This window comes from Heliconius melpomene, chromosome 1 (assembly GCF_056956725.1).
Source record: "Heliconius melpomene rosina isolate 202511_hmr_F chromosome 1, ASM5695672v1, whole genome shotgun sequence".
Taxonomy (NCBI): Eukaryota; Metazoa; Arthropoda; class Insecta; order Lepidoptera; family Nymphalidae; genus Heliconius; species Heliconius melpomene.
In genome coordinates this window covers 13,186,725-13,207,178 of record NC_140389.1, presented here as the reverse complement: position 1 = coordinate 13,207,178, position 20,454 = coordinate 13,186,725, and the positions used below count along the sequence as shown (strand labels likewise).

The window sequence follows — 20,454 nt, the reverse complement described above, 5'->3', positions numbered from 1 at the left end:
AGAAATGCTTCAACATCTATTTTTTTTATATGTCAATGGAAACTATTTCTCACGCTCTATAACTTTTGCTAAACAGCGATTTCTTCTTCCTTATAGTTTTGCTTATCAGTCTTCTAAATCAATTTTAGACCAGATCCTGCCTACACTTATTAGCAAACTAAAAAAAAATAATGGAAATTTGTTCACTATTTCATAACATAAGCGTATACAAACATATAAAATCTTTAAACATAATAATTTTCTATAGATAAATATGTACAACATTACAGATGTTCTCCTGCCTGGACGAGTACTGCAGACGAGTGCACAGCTCCGAAGAGGGCAGGTTCGCGTCCCTCCTATTACGACTACCGGCACTGCGGTCCATATCGCTGAAAGGATTCGAACACCTTTTCTTCTTCCACCTTATTGCGGAAGGAAACATTGGAAAATACATACAGGACGCACTACGCAACCACGCGCCGCCCATTGACACCAACTCTATCATGTAAATTATACGGGACTTGAATATATAACACCTAAAAAGATTGATAGATGCTTCCCAGATGGCAAGACTATCCATTTTTATATGGAGTTCGTGTAATGAAAAATGGTCTCGGTCCATTAGAATAGAGTAGAATACATACTGGCGTTAGATTGTAGTTATACGTTATATAGCTCATCGTGAGCGGTTAAAGAAAGAATTATAAAGAACAAATTAAATTTCGAGGCTATACAGAATATAGTGTCGCCAGCGAAGTAAACAATAATTATTATTGCTTTTTGGCGTTTATTAACAAAATAATGTTAATAACAGTATCATTGTGTATAGATCGTAACGTGACCTGAAATAGAAAGTACTAAGGAATTGTGCCTACATACAAGTAAATGCACAACTCGATTATTTTATACAAGACTGTCAGAACAAAATACACTTGAGATGCTTGCAATTGTAAAACTTAATTAAAATTCAACATTTAGACTTTAGATTATTAATATTGGTAAACTAGAGAGATTAAATATTGGTAAATTTTTAATCTCTCTTCTATACAGCTAAATATGTTATAAAATAGGTTATATATATCATTTTGGAAAAAGTATAAAAAAATTGTACATAAAGGGATTCTTTACTGTGGAGACACTAAAAACAATTTAAGAATAGGTTACATCATTTTGTACTGACAGCCATTTACGCGATGCTTTATCTAATATATCTATTCATAATAATATTTGAACATTTATATACTAATATTTAGAAATTAATATATCAGGAGATATTCATTGACAGGTTTGTTTGATTTGAAGGTACGCTATAGCGCTATAGTCATTGCAAAGCAATTTTGAAAACCAAAGTTAGGTTTTAACTGACAAAGAAGTGACTAATGAAAATATAAAATAAAATTTGATATTCATTTGAATTACTATAAATCGTGCAAATATCCGAATCCTACGGCGATTACAACATCATAATTCTAGTGCACTACACCATGTAAGATATTAGAAAACTGTTGAAAAATGTAAATGCAAGTAGGGATGCAGAGGGCCATATATAAATTAGATCCCACCTAAGAAGAATGAAAGGATCGATAACAATTTCAGAATTGTTGTCTTAATAATTACGTGTAAAAAAATGGCAAAATGTATGATGTCACACTAGGTACCACCACACCTCTCTTCACAAATGTTGAAAACCAGCTGTGAAAAAGAAGAGATGGGTTCATAAAAAAAATTATTTAACATATGGATGGCCCCTAGACCCCTATACTTAAAATGTAAAGCGGAACTCACTATTTGTAGTGAGCTAACCTAGTGCACTAAAAAATTGTGTCACCTATTAAGCCGGCAGTGAAAAAACACATTGTATAATAATTGCAGCTTCATCATTCCATCATGTACGGACATCACCTCACTTGACTTATTACTAGTAATAAGGGCTATATAATTAGTGTAGTTTTATGACTCATGTCTACAAAAAAAAATCGAAGAGCATTTTTGATAATTTCAACTGATTTATTTAGCTTAAAATGTGCTGAATTAAAAAATAACAGATTCTTTCGTTTTATGTAGCATGTAACGTTGTTTCTTAATTTGATACATAATTGATCTTAATTGAGACTCATTCACGTGGACATCTATTATAATATCAAGCTAAGAAATTAACTACTTTTTCTATTTTCTTATTCACCTGATTGAACATAAAACAATTCATTATGGCAGGTAGTAAAAATATTATCATTTATAATATTTGTTAATTTTTCATAGCTTCGTGAAATTAGATAAAAAAAAAATTACAATTGTCTATTTTTTGTTTTGTTTGGTCAGCACATCAAATTAAATGAGAATAAGTTGAAATTGTTCAAACAGTTTTTTTTTGGTTGTGGACGTTTGTAATATATACTAGTTTAATTTACCCTCACTTTAACTGTTTTGCCTTTGTTATATTGCATGAGATAATTATGTCTAAGTTTCAATAATATATTTTTAATCGTAAGCTTTAGCTTTTGTTGTAAGGTTTCATTTACAATATTAACCTACTTTTAAGATTCAACATCACATTACTTGTTAAATAATAGTTGTTTGGTTTTAATTATACATTTTAAGATGATTTATAAATATAATAATCAATTTTTTGCCGCATTATTGTACAATTGGTTATTCTTCTATTTTATTTCATATTAACGATTATATTGGCTGATTGTATTGATATATTACGTATTTATTCGTAATTTTTAAATATTCATATGATAGGAGGCGTTAAACAAAGTAGTAGCGAACAAGTAAATTTATTATTTTTCTATTGTTTAAAAGAAAATATTTTAATGTAAATGGGGCCGCCTCTTCTATTATAAATATACATATTTATGACAATTATTACAATTATTAGTCGTTTATAGAAATTTGTAATTATTAGATGTTTGTAGTGACATAAAATAAGATTAGGTAATTTTAATGTTATACCAAATCTTTATAACACTAAACTATTATAACATTTTTCTCCAACTGTTAACTATATCTGTTAAATTATTAACGGTAGAAGGTATTTCAAATTATGTGAAAAATTTAAAGTAGTAACGTTTTAAAAAAAATATATAGGTTTTAAAATCATAGTTTTGTATACCATAGCTCAGTAAGCTAGCTGAGCGGGTGTTAAAGTTTATTTGGGTTTCTTTTTTTTAAATGCAATTATAACTTCCTTAATGTTACTATCGGTGCTTTAACTTGCATTATAACATGCGAGTCAAGTGTAGAGCAGCTTATAAAGATCCTCTATGTTATATTTACAAAATGAAATGTAAATACAAAATTATATCTTCGTATGTACAATTTAATTTTAAATAACATAATAAAATTACGATTAAATTATAACTTCAATATGTTATGTTGCATCGCGTCGTTCATTATATTCTGATGTGAAGTGGGTACGAGGAGATGGTGTCAATGGCCTATTATATTGATATCGCAGAGTTAATTATTTTTGGGCCAGTATTTACATGTAAATTATTAATCACGTCAATAACAGAACAACAGAAAAAAAAATCCAGTATTAAAATGGTAAATCCAACAAAATTGCAATATTCTAAGTATTGTAATTTAAATATTTGTATAGCAAGGTGCTATTGAAGCTCAAATAGAAGGCAAATTCAATAACATTTATAAAAATTGATAAAATTATCAATATCCTTTTACCATTCTCGATATTTTGTTAACGGATAGAACTGTTAAGTATACTTGGGTATATAACGTTATAGAATCAGTGTTTCTATGGAAAGGTTCGAATTTTATATAGAAGATGTTGCAGCGGTTGTGAGATGATTTATTGATGTTCACTAAATATCTGACTATATTTAAGTTATATTTTTTGTATAGACCTAGCTTTAAGATTAATGGTGATTAAAATAAAATCATCAAAACTATTCGAATTTCATTTATAATCGGAATATAATATAATAATTTGGTAGTTTAATATATAGTAGAGGTTGCATAATAAAACTTGATAAAAAAATCAAACATGTTTTTAAGGCACAGCCAAGCAGTGTTTGTTTAAAAAAGTATAACAATATGAAATACATTACAGTAAAAAGTTGACAGAAATGTAATAAAAAAATGTCTTCTTCCTAAAATTTACATTTTAAATAAATTCAAAGAGACATGTATATAGTATGTATTCCTATATTTTAGAATTAAATTATTCTTAATTATTAAATGGTGATGCCTCCATGGACTCGAAGGCTTCCAATTTTATATTGACTCTGAAACAAATACGAATATGATGAAATACCTATTGCGTTTTGCCTTTATTGTTGTGGATTCAACTCCCACTTGGGGGACTATAGTGGGGAACTATATTAAATTATTTACTACATTAGATGTATATAGTATACTGACTTTTGGAAAGCAGTCTGCATATCCACCACCTTAGACGGATGGCAAATGATGGCGGTGTTGGTGTCACTCGTGAACAGTCCGGGCAGCCACTGAGCGGCCGCCGCGTGTGCTGTGTCCTTGGTTACCCCTGCTATGGCGCATACTAAATCCCTGTGGGAATGGGGTTCAATGTTATAATTCGCTAGTTTGGTGTAATAATGACATATTTGCAATAGTCTTTAATGCTATAAAAAATACAAACAAGTATTTTGAATAAATTATACAATTTTGCAGTAAAAATATCGGAATATTTTGTAAATAATTAAAATAAAAAAATATAACATTAGGGTAAGGTTGCCTGTAAGAGATAGCTTGAAGCAATAAGGCCGCCTTTGCATACTTGTTTTTTTATTTCTTTTCTGTTCTATTTGTATTATTCTTTTTCTTTTATTTGTGTGCAATAAAGTATAAACTAACTAACTAACATTAGTAAATTAAATAAATAACAGTAGAATATTTATAGAACTTTCTATATATAGTTTCTTCTATTAGAATTAAATTTTTACTTTATTTTTATTATTAATCATGCAGTAGAGTGAGTAGTCAAAATAGAATTATAGTAATATTAGAAAGTGTTACTACATACCTGTTGTAGGTCTCCCCGGCGCGTTTCACGTAATTAATAAGCGACTGCCTGACGACATCGGCGGGGCACTTTTCGTTCTCCACTACCTCAAACAGTGCCGTACTTTTTGCTGATGCGAAAAGATCCTCATCGAATTTCCCATCTGCTAAATATTCTTCCTGAAATGTTTTAGTTATATTAATAATGAGGCCGTCGTGGCGCAGTGGCACAGCGTCTGACTATAAATGCGACGGTCGTGGTTTCGTTTCCCATTCCGAGGAATGAATTACTTTTATTTATTTGCTTTGGTATCCGATGCGGAGAACGCGGTCTTCTTCTTCTTCCTCCGGGCATTAATCCCGGCTATTGCCAGGGTCTACCTTCCTACACAACCTACTCCACTTTGCACGATCTTTTGCATCCTCGGTGGTTAGACCATTGGCTCTCATGTCCTGCATCACGACATCCAACCAGCGCTTCCTTGGGCGTCCGGAAGGTCGCACCCCAGGGACTGGTATAGCAAGGCACTTGCGTCCGACATAGTTCTTAGGCCGGCGCGTAACGTGGCCAAACCATCTCAAGCGACTCTCTTGGAGCTTATCCGCTACGTCACGGACCCCAAGACTACGACTACTAAGTTGCGTATGCGGTCAGACCGCGTTACGCCGCACATCCACCTCAGCATCTTCATTTCCGTGACGTGAAGCTCCTGAGTGTGCCGAGATAGTGCTGGCCAACATTCGCTGCCATATAAAAGAACCGGTCGGACGATGCTCTTGTATATCAGCCATTTGGCCCAGGCAGCGCTTATCCGGCCATGGACATCGATGCCTCCAGACTCGTGCATAACGGATCCAAGGTACCTGAACTTCTCCGACTTAACGGCTGGCTCAGGACCTATAACGATGGTGCTCGAGTCCCGGCTCCCGCAGGCCATGTACTCTGTCTTCGACACATTTAGTTTAAGACCGCCGTTCTCAAGCGTACCCTTCCAGAGGTTCACTTTACGCTCCAGCGTCAGTCGGTTCTCGGCAATGAGTGCTATGTCGTCGGCATACATTATCAGCCATGGAGGCTGGCCCTGGATGTGAGCCGAGACAGGATCGAGCACTACATTGAATAAGAACGGACTAAAGAGCCGAGCCCTGGTGAACCCCCACCGTAATCGGGAAGGGTCTAGTGTCGCCAACAGCAGTCCTAACCATAGAAGCGGAATCGTGGTACATGTCTCTGATAATCTCAATATAGGCCTCAGGGATCCCTTTGGATCGCAATGCCCACCAGATACACTGACGAGGCACACAGTCAAAGGCCTTCTGCAGATCTAAAAAGGCCACATGCAGAGCTCTCCTTTTTTCCCTGTATGCCTCCATCAAAGTTCTGAGGGCGAAAATGGCGTCCATGGTGCCCGATCCTAGCTGAAATCCATATTGAGACTCAGAGATAGTACACTCTCGGCGGAGCCTGAGGTCGATCATGCGCTCGAAGAGCTTCATGGTATGACTCATAAGCTTAATGCCCCTATAACTACCACAGTCTTGAACACTGCCCCTTCCTTTGTAAATAGGGGTAATGATGCTAAGCCGCCACTGATGTGTGTGTGAGTGTTCAAGATATGGTTAAAAAGGTCAGTAAGCATGAGCACACCAAGAGAGCCCAACGATTTCCACGCTTCGATCGGAATGTCGTCAGGTCCCACCGCTTTTCCGTTCTTCATGCGTCGAAGGCAATTACGTGTTTCGTCAAGGGTTATTGGGGCAATAAGTCCGAGGTTAGGCGGTGGGTCGTGATGAAGACTGCATGGGTGCTGAGTATTCAGCAACTCCTGGAAGTAGCTTCTCCACCTCTCCTTCACACAGGCATGACTACAGAGCAGCGTGCCCTGGGAATCTTTGACGCAAAGACATTTTGCGATATCTTGCGTCACTTTATCCCGGGAACGTGCCAGTTTGTAAATGAGCTTCTGCCCCTCCACAGTTTCAAGTTTATCATACAATGGTGACAAACTTTCACTGCGGGCTCTGGCTACAGCTCTTTCACAGGCACGTTTAGCTACTGTGTACTCCAGTCTGTCTTCAGGAGAGTTGGATTTTAAAGGCAGCCTTCTTTTCACGAGTCACCTCCTGCACCTTGTCATTCCACCACCATGTCTCCTTGTCGATGACACGTCCTCCCCTAGAAAGGCCAAGAACTCGCCTGCCCGCCGCAATGATTGCCGACTGAGCCCGATCCCAAGCATCCTGAGCAGTCTCGGTGTTCGTCGAAATATCGTGACTTTTCACCTCTGCCAGGAAGTCGGTCTGCATCGGTCCATTCAGCAACCACCACTTGATCCGAGGCCTACGTTTCTCGGCTACTTTCTTCTTCGGAGTGACGTTAAAGTCCATGACAAGAAGGCGATGTTGGGACGTTAGGCTTTCGCCTGGAATGACCTTACAGTTAGTTACCCTGCCCATATGACACCGTCTGGTCAATAAGTAGTCTATTTGAGTTGAGTGGGACCCGCTCTTATACGTGATAAGGTGCTGAGAATTCTTTTGGAAGAACGTATTCACGACGGCCAGATCAGACGCAATACAGGTTCTCAGAATGTTTTCTCCCTCTGCATTGCGAAGACCGTGCCCAAAACCCCCGTGAACACGTTCATACGGCTCAGCAGCCTTACCGACGTGCCCGTTCAAGTCCCCCCCAACTAAGACCACTTCGGTAGACGGCACAGCAAGTAGCACCCCTTCTCCCAGAATGTCTCCTTTTCGGCCGCGCTACATCCCGCCTGGGGAGCATAGGCACTGATTAAGTTTGTGATAACGCCCTCAATCAGTACCCTCACTCGCATCAAGCGGTCGGAGCGACGGTCAACTTCAAGGAGCCCATTCTGAAGCTCTTCAGAAAGCACTACCGCTACACCGTTTCTACCCGAAGGTGACCCAGTGTATATAAGCCGGTAACCCTGTCCGATGTTACGGGACTTATTGCCCTTCCAGCGAGTTTCCTGGAGGAAAGCACACTGGACCCGACGTCTCATGAGTACATCTGCGAGTTCCTTGCATCGTCCGGTTAGAGAGCCAATATTCCACGTTGCAAAGCGGAGCTTTCGTCTGGGTACTTGCGTCTTTAACCGTGCCCGTACTTGACACGGTAGCCCTTGCCCACTTGTCGCAGGTGTAGGGCGATGTGCCTGCGCGTCGTTTTGCGGCGACGCCCTAGCCGTACCCAGTGTTTTCTTATTCCGTTTCATGTACTGGCGGTTTGCGATTTTCGTGGAGCGACTGCCGTCTGACCTCCAAACTCCTTTGTGGGGAAAACCGAAGGGAGAGGAAAATAGAAGGGTAGGATAGGAAAAGGAAGGAGGAGAGGGGGGGGACACCATTCTTACGGACTGGATGAGGATATAAGAGTGGCGGCTCGAGGATCCGGGGTCGCGTACCCGTATGCCTACAAACCAATATCGGACAGATATTAGTCTGGACACCCTCTGGATATAAAACGCGGTGTTAAGTTATAATAATGTTGGTGTGTTAGTCTTGACCACCACACAAAATCAAATTATACATTAGTATAAGCGTGTGACTTTAAGCGCCTCCACTCAAACACGCAATGCCTCAAGAATTCGTCGGAAAATGAGAAACAGAGGTGTTTTAATGGGAACGGAGTGTCTTAACATTAGGTCCCCAGATTCCCCCAGCCTAACAGATATCTAATACAATGAAGCATACCAGAATAGTCTTGGCCTTGCAGTAGGCGGCGAGCGTGTTGGTGGCGCGGTAGAGCGAGAACACGAGTCGCGCCTCGCCCGGCGCCGCGCGCACCCCGTAGCTGTACGCGAGCCCGCAGCCGCGGATCAGGCGCCACATGGGGCCCTGCAGTACTCATATTTGTAGAATATGTTACGACATTTTATATATATTTATTTTAATTAAATTTAAAAGAATACAATTTAAATATGAAACTATAATATATTTAACATTGTAGTGAATAAGTATTACTGTCTACATTATTAGAAGAACAGTAATGTGTCTCACCTAACTTAAAAGTAATAAAATAAGTGTTTCTCACACTGGTGTTTAAAAATCATTTTCTCACCGACGTAAATTAAATTGGATGAAAATCCAATTTGTTTCTTTATCAGCATTTTAATGTGCGGTTATTTTGTGTCACAGGTAGAAAAAATATCATATGATATAAGATAGACAGACTATAAACACAGATTATATAAGATAGTATAGATACCCAGTAATATACCACTGCCATATAAATGTACATACCTCGAGCTGCGTAAAATAATTCAAGGCGACTGTGAGCGGGGCTACGTCGTGTAGCGCGTACCCGCGCGGGCCGGCGCCCGTCTGCACTACGAAGGAGGACTCCACGCCGCCCACACCCACCGCCACGCCACCCGCGCCTGACGAGATCAGCTCCGCGTCCAGGTAAAGCTGCGGTCTGGGGGAGCCAGTTGGAAATCATTTTTTTGTTGAATCATTTTTTTGTTTGGAAATTAAGATTTTGTTATTAATTAAGAATTCTATTCGGCTGACCGAATTCCGAACCGAAATCTTGTAATCAGATCTGACCGAAGTTAGGTACAGAAATGAGTTACAATTAGAAGGAATTATAAATGTCTGGGTAGATAATCATGGGGAAAACACTTCATTAGAAACCAGTGCAGTTTGCCAATATTCATCTTATTAAAAAGAAATAATAGGATGTAAGAAACCAAATTTATATGTATGGTCACATATTATCGTCGCTAATATAGGACCACCGAAAACTCATCCATTAGACGACATGACAATAAATAAATATTTTGAAAAAATATAACTCTACATAATACAGGTATCTATGAAAAAAATGTAAATATGTATTTTATTTGGAAAAGTGGGAACCCAGCAAATGCCCACTGAATTTGAAATCATTTCTTGAAATTATAGAAAAAACTAACAGAATTTTCGCTTTATAAGATATTTAATTTTTACGATTACTATACATTTTAAATTAAACTCTTTAACCGAATTAATCGCTAATATTTAGGACCATTGGTAAACTTTTGTTAACTTTAACTTATTACACTTGTGAAGTCTCAGACCCACCAAATCAGAGGGCAAGAAACAATTAAGAAATCGTTGGTGGAATGTAATATAATAATTATATTAACTGACAGATGTAAGCCACCTCAGTCTACCCACACACACGGACTACCGCAAAGTGTTCTAAACGTGGGGTTTCCCAAAATATATAATTCTGAATATACGCAATTAATCAGAGTTTTATTTAAAATTTATTTTTGGTTCATTCACCAACAGAGATAAGAAAAAAAGATATAAAATAAATATTATATACATATGAATATGTAAATTTATCACACATATTTACCAGAGGTCAAAGTTAACTTGAACAGTTAGAACGAGAGAAGAGAATCTACTTACTCTTTCGGCACTTCACCATCCCTTGCATATTTCTTCCACGGGTCAGCACTCAACTTATACCGCTCTAAGTCTGTGGCTAAATGAAGCCAGGGCTTTTGTGTCAAATTCTTTAAGCTTTGTAGGGCTTCATTAATAATTTCCTCGTCTGATTCATCGTTTTTGGTTAATCTCTCTATTATTTCCTTTAGAAACTTCTGTTGACGGAGGACGGAGCACCAGTGCGTGTTGCTGTCTTTACTGTAGAGTGAATCCCGGAGAATATCATATGACATTTTGTGACCATTTCTCCTTACCTGTAAATTTGAATTTATTAATTATAATTTTTTATTTGATGTGTGACTTCATATTATTAGTTAGAATTTTTTTGTAATTTTTTTTATTATCATAACATATTAGTAATTTAGTGTTTTTAGTATTCTTTTCTATTTAAAATACTCAAATAAGAAAATTATTGAGTAAGCACACTAAAACAAAATAAATTTGGATTAAAATAAAACTAGATGAAACAATACACAAAAAGGCTAAGTCTTTTCTTTAAAGTCTAGTTTTTCAACTTTGAATAAAAAAAAATTACGAAAAACAATGGTTAAAAAAAATAAGCTATATTACTACATAAATACCTGTGCCACATCATTGATCAGCCTTTGAGCAAACACCAGCAGTCTCTCTTTAGTTATTACCGACATGAAGATCACGTCGTACAGATGTTCAACAACTTTTTCATAATCTGATGGTTCACACTGGAATGAATACAATAATTTTTATAAGCAAATATACTTAAAATATTTTAAAACGCTTGTGACAGGGTAGGCAGAGGGCGCCTAGTGTTAATAGTCCTTTTAGTCGTTGAATGGCGAAACTCAACGCCGCGCTTTGCCTCGACACCAGATCGAAGAAATGAAATACTTAACTTCCTCGACTGGAAATCACCAGAACTTGTCGCGTTTAGTCACACGCTTGTGGTCCTCACCACGACAGGCCTCACTACATTATTGGTACTTAGAATAATTATATTTTGTAAATAATGTGTAAACGCAACGGTTTTGTATCACTCGAAGAAATTAATTATTTAATAATATTTTTTTTTTGATTTGATAACGACACAAAACGCGGCGTTGAGTTCTGCTACTGAACAGGCAATATCCCAGGCAGGCAGGGTAGGCAAAATGAAGTTAATGTTAAAACGGAGTGTTTTAACATTAAGTTCGTCACCCTGCTATAGGAGGGGATATGTGGAATACATCATAAAGTTAAAAAAACACCAAAAAAGTATTAATAAGACTAAAGCCAACTTACCCTGGTCTCAACATGTATATAGTTGCCAAACGGCCCCACAGAGAAGTTGCCAGGTCTATCGAAGCCGATGTCCTTGGAGAAGGTGACAGTGAGCCTCTCGGTGGCGGAGATGACCTCCTCGTGCGGCACCAGCAGGTCGCCGCGCTTAACGCCGCACTCACCCAGCGCGTCCAGCAGCAGCGGTATCCAGCGCCGGTGCAGCGGCGGCATGTGGGTTGTGTCGAAGATTAGGTTTATCTATATGAGGATAAATTATACAAATAATTTAATTATGAAATAAGTAAAAATTGTATTATTTTAATATATTCAATATTATTAGTGAATCTTCTAATCATTTTTATTATTTTGTTTAGTTCTCTAAAAAAACGTTAGTTATTTAAAGAATCTATAAGTGAAATATACCAGATATTCTTACCTTTTCTAATTTATATGATAAAGGTTGCTAGTATTAAATTTTAATGTCAATTTTTACCATCTACCTCCATAACCTTCTAAGCATATATTGTGTCTAATACAATATAGTTATCTATATACTATAGTAGTAGTTATTTAGAGGTTCCATTCCAAAAATAAATTAAAATAAACGACTCACATAGACAAAATTCGTATTCAAACTGTGCACCCTAGTATACAATGGTACGTCTTTCAGATTGAAGTTAGGGCAATCGTCGCCGGTGCTCCAACTAGATATTTTATGGCACTTGAGACGATCGCAGGACGGTACTGGGACTGCTGCTAGCGTGCCTGCTGGTGGCTCTCTCTGAAAAAGACTTCAGTTATTTTTTTAGCTTCACGCTAGATCCGGCACATAGCATGGTAGACAGAAGGAACCTGGAAGCCGAGTGGTAAGAAACTCAGTTCCCCAGTAAAACACTTCTGTTTTCCACTTTACGCCTAATTTATAAGTACGTTTCGTTTCAATTATTGCGTGTAGATTGCTGAAACTAACGAACTCGATACCAGAGCAAAGAAATTTAAATCATCTCCTCTAGTGGGGATCGTATCCACAACCAGCGGGTTTTACAATCACACTTTGTGCCCCTGCGCCATAACTGGCCTTTTAACAGCCACTAAGTTATATATGAGAACATATAAATAATTTGTACACCAACTGCTTCCCTTGCATTGTCTGACTTTTTGAAGAGATCTTCTGTGGTGATTCCACCTTTACACCAAAAGCGTTTTTCTTTTTTTATTATTCTTATGCGATATATAATATTTTTGGTGGGATGAAGAATAAATAAATGTACATACTTCATTAAACTCCATTGCTTTTTCAAGTTCCGTCGCCTTTTCTGCTAGACCTTTTTCACCTAATCGAGCTCTCTGTTCCTCTATTCTTTTCTTTTCGTCTTCAGCCATCCTAAAAAATATTCAAACGTAATTAAAAAAAAGAATAAACGAGAAGCGATTTTTACTCGGGGAATGAGTTATATTATGTTTAATAAGCAGTTATTAAAATAATTTAATTTGAATTACTACCACAAGCTACTGTAGTTTAGTTGAGAAGGGTCTATATTTATGTTCCCTAGTCTAAGTGCACAAACACGGCATGAAGTAACAAGTATAAAATATGTTATTTTTTCGTTTATTTGCACGAAATTATGTGCAAACGAGACATATATATAAAAAAGGTATCTAGCTAATAATACCGTAATAAAATTTCCGAAAAATCCGTATACTTACTTAGTTTGAAGTTCAATGCTGGGTGAGCCGACGATTACTACAAGTTCTTCAGTGAAGTACTTCTTCATTAGTCCGAGCCAATATTCAGCCTTCTCTTCCAATAGTTCATGTAAAATTTTTTGAGGATTCATACGATCTACAAACTGGAAACAAATTAGATTAACAATATTGGCAACACCTTAATTTTGTGTTTGCAAAAAGGAAACTGTTGTCAATTCTTAAAATTATTATAAATAATGCATTGGAAAAACCATACAAAGCTTTCAAGGATGTATATTTACATATAAAACATTAAAAGTATATCAGAATACAAAAAAAAAATACAATATGTTGTAAATTCCATTAATTGTTTTAATTAATACTTACATCTAGTTCATTTTGCGAATAAAGTGCATCTCCAATACATCTAAATGCAATAGAATGATGGGGGTCTGACTCCAAGCTAGCCATGGTTTCTCTAAGTTGTTTCTTCAATAAGCGCTCCATTCTTTCCATATCGATTGTTTCGTTCCCAGAGGCAATATTTTGCAAGCACTTTTTAGCTTCATCTCGTGCAATATCTAATTTGTCTATCGGCACATTGTCTAATTCGATTTTGATGAGCGTTGCTAAATTTTCTCTTATGTTATATGAAACCTGTGACATCAAACATTGTTTTAAAATACAGTGTAAGCTTCTATAATTGAATCACATGCAGGATAAGGAGGAGAAATATACGCACATAAGGCTATTTGAATGAAATGTATTTTTAATTTAAATTATATAAAAAAAATACACTGAGGGCAATGGTGGCGTAGGGACGTAAGTGTGCGAAAAGTATTTATTTAAATTTATATTTTCATCGCTCTGGTGTAGAGGCAAGGCGCGGCGTTGAGTTTCGTCACGCAATGCCTGCAGAATTTGGCGGAAAGTCGGGAAAACACTCTGGTCTTAGCACGAGGTTCCCTCCGCCTACCCTGCTGTGTCCCGCACACCGCATACAACGTGAAGCTGATTTTCATTAAAAAAAATCAAAAAGCTTACATCCCCTGCCAGCGCGTCCTCGCGCTCCACGAGCGCGCGTTGCAGCGGCGCGGCCGCCGTGTCGCACATGTAGCGCAGGAGCAGCGCGCACGCCGTCAACTCGCGCTGCGAGCCCGAGCCCGTGAGCAGCGGACCGCGCCAACCGAATAATACCTTCAATTGAAAAAATTTAATATTTAATTAATGTTGTATATCATTGAAACAATCCACATTTTAAGTTTAAGCATGTTAAGTGCCACTCAAGCCTTTTTTAACTTAAAATACCAAAAAATATTAATATTTTTTGGATACCTAAAAATACAAAAAAGGTAATTTAATTTCTTTACTTTTAGACGAGCGAAAATAACGTTGTGATATGATAAATATCAAAATAATGGTACCTGTCCACAGTCTTCAGTGTCAGCTGGCCACTGTTCTTTAAGTTCTCCGTAAATTGGCTGAGGAGGGATTGTTTGCCATGGCTTAACCCACTCTTCTTGTGGCTCCTTCTCTTTCTATATAAGAAAATTTAAGATTTTTCTGATTTAATAACTCCTAGTTTATTTAAATTTTTTAAGAATACACAATTTTAGAAATAAGTATAACCAAAGCGCGTAAAACGTGCGTATAACCATTGCGGTTACTAACTACTAAGATAAATTTTCGATTATACTCGTTTTAAAAAGGGACCAACAAGGATTTTTTATTTATAGAATTAAAATATATTTTCGGAATTATGATTGGAGCCAGAATCTGCATTATGGCCCCAATTATAAGTATCAGATTATATTCCTAGAATAATATGAATAATTCATTATTCATATTATTCTAGGAATATAATCATAAATATTTTTTAAAATATTTATGTACATATGGAAAGAAATTTCCCATAGTAAGCCATTTAGTCAGTAATTCAGTAAGGGGTCAGCATCTTATTAGGAAAAATCTTTTCTGCCTTCTAAAATATTCTCATTCCAACAAATATATGTTAACATATTTTTTAATGAGGGTTATAAAACAATGTTTCTTTATTAATTTAACCTTGAAGATATGCAATTATTGTTATTAGCTTAGTAGAGCATAATATCATAGTCACTTTTGCAATGATGTCATCCTCTACAGTGGCAAGTGCTTTAAATACATCCTCAGCTTCAATCTGGCCTGTTAAGATGATTGTTAAATTTTCAGCTCTGTAAAATTTCCGATGAAAATCACGAACCTGTAAAAGAAAGAAATGTATTTTTTTATATCTATGACTTTTCTTTTATTATTTGCTTCAAAACAGAGGAAACATAGTGTTATTATATTAAATTGCCCATTTTTAAGTTAAGTCTGAAGCTGTGCTTGAGAGCGTAGGAATAGGCAGCCGGGTAGTCAGTGACCACGTCATACTGCAAAAGTATTTAAACATATACATAAAATTATATTGTGTTCGCCTGGGGGGCGCTGTAAAAGTATTTTGCTCCAGGCACAAGTTAAGCTCGATACACCACTGCCAGAAATGTAATAATTACTAAATGGCAATTAAAATGCCACCCATCCAACCAATCATTTACAGTCAGACTCCCCCTTGTGCAACTATGGCCTCACTGATATTTAATAAAATAGTAAATATTTTTTACTCTTACTTTAGTGTTACTTGTAGAAACTCGCAAATTCTCCATGATTCCTCCAGTTTCAGCAGAATACCCATTGTCTGGATATATCGCTCGGAGTAATTTCAGCTCACACCTAATAGATTCAGTTATATTTTATAATTTATGCCGTTTGTTAATTATAAAGAGTATTTAAAATATAACAGCACAATTTCCAATTGGAAAATCAAACTGCAAATATTTAGATATAAATAATATGACCTGCTATCTGCTGTATTCTCTCTTCCCTGCATTTCACAATAAACAACACCTGCATCCTCCCCATCACCATCAATGTGATGGACTTCAGTTATGAAACCTTGATCAGTGAGTGTAGGTCTTAAAATATGATCGAGGTAGATGGGCAATAATGTCAGCATACCCGCATCACCCGCTGTATAGATAGTGTAACAAGTGTGGTCTGTATCTGTCCAGGCGTTAGTTCCATGTGCCATACAACGGTTAGCCAACAAGTCCAAAATTCCCTTATAAGGATACCGCTCTGAACCCAAAAATATTAAATGTTCTAATGTGTGCGGTAAGCCATCATCATCGTGGGCTTCAGTTGCTGAAAATGTATTATTGCCTTATAGATATTTATCGCAATATAAAAAAGGTTACTGTAATAAATATAAAAAGACCTACCAAGACAAAAAAATCCGTTTACTAAAGGACCCTCGACGTTTGCTATTATCACGGTTAGTCCCGTTTTCTCCGATACATACTTATTTACAGGTATTACATCGGATGCCTTTGTTGAAGATATTAATTTAAAATGCGACATTTTTTCTTAATTATAATAAGACTTTAACCTTAATTGTAAATATATTAAATTAAAAACAGTATTATATATAGTTGACTACTCGACTAGTTTACCAAGTACCGGCAAACTATAAAATGGACCAATAATAGCACTTCTAAATTCTAACAAGCACCAGTCGTCACTCGAAAATCATGAATAATGACATTAGACATTAGCTAAGATCAATGACAATACAATTGACATTTCCAATTATTTAATTGATGTCATTATGACAAGCACAGAATATGTAATAAATCGATTTTAGTACGTACTTTTTATCATAATAGTACAATATTAATGTTTTAATAATTATAAATTATCGTTATCGTTAAGTAAAATCTTTTGTATCTAGTTATTTTTAAATTCATCTTTATATTCATTAAATTAACCTAAATGATCTTTTCATATTTTAAAGAGTAAATTTTAAAATTTACTTCATATTTAGAACCTGAAAAGATAGTTAACAAATACTGATTATTTATACAGAAAATATCTCGATAAACGTAAAGGACCTCAGTACCTATTTATTTCACTACATGTATGTTTAGTGTTTAGGTTTAGTTTCAGTGGTTCAGCAGATAAGTATTTGGGGATTTGTGATTTAATCGGATTTTTGAGGAAAATTGACAATTACAGTCTATCAGACTAGTTGTGGGTTCGACCCCTACTCGGGACAATGAAATATTTATTTAAACTTATATTTCCATTTCTTTTTAGGTTTGCCTCTAGATCAGAATCTAGAGGCAAAGCTTGAAGTTGAGTTCCGCCATTCAACATGCAATGCCTCTGGAATCTGAAGGAAAGTGGGGAACGGAGTGTCTTAATACTAGGTTCCCTCTACTTACCCCGCTGTGTGCGGGATACAACGTGAAGCTGAATCAAAAGTGCTTGAAAAATTTCATGAGTAGTTAATCAGTCTAGTCTATATCATCGTTTTGTTATGACATAAAATATATAGATTCCCAACAGTGAATTTTGAGTTGGATCCCAAATGTAAGGTGACCCTGTGAAGATCATCAGGCTTAAAAATTCAATAGCCAGAACATTCAAAACAATAATAATAAAAAATACACGTTTCTTTCAATTTACATGTAATTTATCGGATTAAATTAATTAATCTCTACACGTTTAAATATTTCGTAGATAATATACCTCAATTATGGTTGTCGATTTAAGATATGGAAAAAGAATCATTTTCATCAATCATCAATTTATACACTTAATTTTTTTTCTATTCAACCAAATTATTTTTTTATCATATGATAAAAAACAATGAAAAAATAAATGTTTTAGCAAGGTTTTTGATTTACATTCATCTCTCATGCATTTGGGAGTTTAGGATATTTGGATAGAAATTATAAATTATTCTGTTCTTTACTTAGCGCATTTTAAAGGATGGCAAATCGCACCTCTAATGTAGAAACAATTATCTATACAAGAATATTATAGTTTTAAAAGAAAATTTATTATTGCATACGTTTATTAATGTAATAGAGCTAAATACATTTTGTCTATTTGTATAAATATATTTTTGTCTACGTGTTTGCGCACGCCAAACTCTGAACCGATAAACCGATTTTAAATGCAGTTTTCACCTATTTTTTTTACCGAATACATGGCGTGTTGAGTGGGCGAACTTAACGCCGTGCTTTGCATCGTTATCAGAACGAGGATAAGGTCGAATTAGGATTTTCTTTAAGACAAACTGCAGACAAGTACATTTTGTTGATTACATGCTGAATCTCTCTTTATATCCTATCATACTTTATGATAGGATATAAAGAGAGATTCAGCAAATTAAAAAAAATCATTGACAAAAAGAAAAAATGACAGATACAAAAGAGTAGTCATAAATAAAGACTAGAAATGACAATTAGATACCATAGCATAATTCTATTTTTTTGATGTCTGAAATAAATATATTATTTTTGTTTTAGAAATTTAAATATGAAAGTATTTAAAGGGAGAAATATTAATCATTTAATTTATTTTAATTCTAATAAATATCTCGTGAGACTGCTTGGTTATTTGTAAAAATAATTAATTGATAATATCGTATATTTGCTTGTTGTAAATGCCCACGCAATAAGGTTTTCCAATTAAATCCATCATTGATAACATTTCATTTTCATTCACATATCAGCAATCTTCAAATATTTATCAAAAACAAGTTTTAAAAAAAATATAGAAGATACAGGGCACACACCACAGGGGAGTTGATTAAACAATATATTTTAACTCTACCACTTGGTTTAAACATTGTGAAAGACTTCGAAGGTAATCTATGATTATACCTAATGAAAAATAGGAAGATCATTACTCTATCTGCATTAACGTTAATCTTTAAAGGTCATGAAAAAACATTATTAAGATCAATAAATATTTTTTTACAAATAGACTAACTTGTTTATAAAACAACTTTTACGTGCTAATTTATTTCTCTGAACAAGATTTATATTTCAAAGTAATAATAAGTACCTACTGACTAGTACTAAAAAAAGAAATAAATTCATACAGGCCTTGTTCGCGGCTCGTAGGTTAAACATACCGGTTCTTAAATTCAGTTCTTATATTTAATTGGTAATCTAAAAAATCAAAATCAAATCAGCTTCACGCTTTATCCCGCACACAGCCGAGAACACAGATGGAACCTCGTGTTAAGACACTCCGTTCCCAACTTTCTGCCGAAGTCTGGAGGCATTGCGTGTTGAGTGGCAGAACTCAACGCCGCGCTTTTCCTCGACACCAGAGCGAAGAAATGGAAATATAAACGTAAACAAATATTTCACTTCCTCGAGTGGGAATCGAACCTACAACCATCGCGTTACAGTCACACCCCTGTGCCGCTGCGCCACGACGGCCTCATAATTTATAATCTATCAACACGTATTCTTTGAGAGACCAAATCTCTCGTCTCTTGACCGTGGGTCTCGTATTAATGGTGAGAAGCAAACTTAACCATAAATCAGCATTGAGTTTCGTCATTAGTCGCTACACGCTACGTTTGAATTATTAGACGAAAATAAAAAAAAACACATTTCTTAAGAGAAAGATGTGAATGAATATAACGAAAAGATATTTAATATTTTCATTATAGAACAGATACAAGAGGCTAGAGAAGAATAAGTAGATGTAGGTATAACATTTATTGTTGAAATTATGACGCTGGAATCTTTAGGAAAAGATAAATTACCATAATTGTTACCTGGAGCTTGAACCAGTGGCGTAGCTGGGGTATTTGCTGCCCGGTGCGGCTCGGGGGACATGATGCCCCTTTCCTGTTGATGACTTCTAAAAAAAAAAAAAACGTAATTAAATCATCGACGTTGAGTTCTAAAAAACCAAAGTGATCGTCGACTTTGATGCCCCTTTTATTTTGATGCCCGGTGCGGCTTAAAGGACTTGATGCCCTTTAAAATGGTATAAAGTCTAAAAAACAAAGAAAAAACACACTAATCGTCGAGTTTGATGCCCTTTTCCTGTTCATGCCCGGTGCGACCGCACCGCTCGCACCCCCCTAGTTACGCCACTGGCTTGAACCCAGAACAAAGTAGGTACATGGTCTGTTACAGTTAGTTGATTACAAAACCAATTAACAATAGGCATTTTACAAGATGAGATTCCTCAATCGTTGCATTTCTT

General features: G+C 35.9%; 2 protein-coding genes across 3 annotated transcripts in view; one reads left to right on the top strand and one right to left on the bottom strand.

Moving 5' to 3' along the window:
• Positions 1-3,893, top strand: part of LOC146541553 (protein ultraspiracle homolog) — a 29,932-nt gene extending 26,039 nt beyond the window's left edge. For both annotated transcript variants that reach the window (XM_085187895.1, XM_085187886.1), the window contains exon 8: positions 270-3,893. In XM_085187895.1, the coding sequence (XP_085044021.1) occupies positions 270-491 (222 nt within the window). In that variant the 3' untranslated portion in view covers positions 492-3,893. The remainder of the gene's footprint in view (positions 1-269) is intronic.
• On the bottom strand, positions 3,890-16,936 carry LOC146541552 (uncharacterized protein C05D11.1-like). Its single transcript, XM_085187873.1, has 18 exons — positions 16,656-16,936; positions 16,233-16,578; positions 16,005-16,107; positions 15,473-15,595; positions 14,778-14,891; positions 14,398-14,550; positions 13,741-14,010; positions 13,375-13,517; positions 12,943-13,051; positions 12,281-12,448; positions 11,689-11,925; positions 11,013-11,132; positions 10,393-10,685; positions 9,235-9,409; positions 8,686-8,829; positions 4,991-5,148; positions 4,366-4,515; positions 3,890-4,229 (listed from the first exon to the last, which is right to left on the bottom strand). Exons 1-18 carry the CDS (start codon positions 16,792-16,794, stop codon positions 4,172-4,174), a joined length of 3,003 nt encoding a protein of 1,000 aa, XP_085043999.1. The 5' UTR covers positions 16,795-16,936; the 3' UTR covers positions 3,890-4,171.
• Between the last annotated feature and the right edge of the window lie 3,518 nt (positions 16,937-20,454).

Bases quoted from the DNA above. Each gene is read 5' to 3' on its own strand.
- LOC146541552 (XM_085187873.1), bottom strand. From the start codon at position 16,794: ATGTCGCATTTTAAATTAATATCTTCAACAAAGGCATCCGATGTAATA. The intron at 12,449-12,942 runs GTATGTACATTT...AGTCTTTTTCAG, and splicing joins AAGCAATGGAGTTTAATGAA to AGAGAGCCACCAGCAGGCAC. The intron at 9,410-10,392 runs GTAAGTAGATTC...TGGCTCCCCCAG, and splicing joins GATGGTGAAGTGCCGAAAGA to ACCGCAGCTTTACCTGGACG.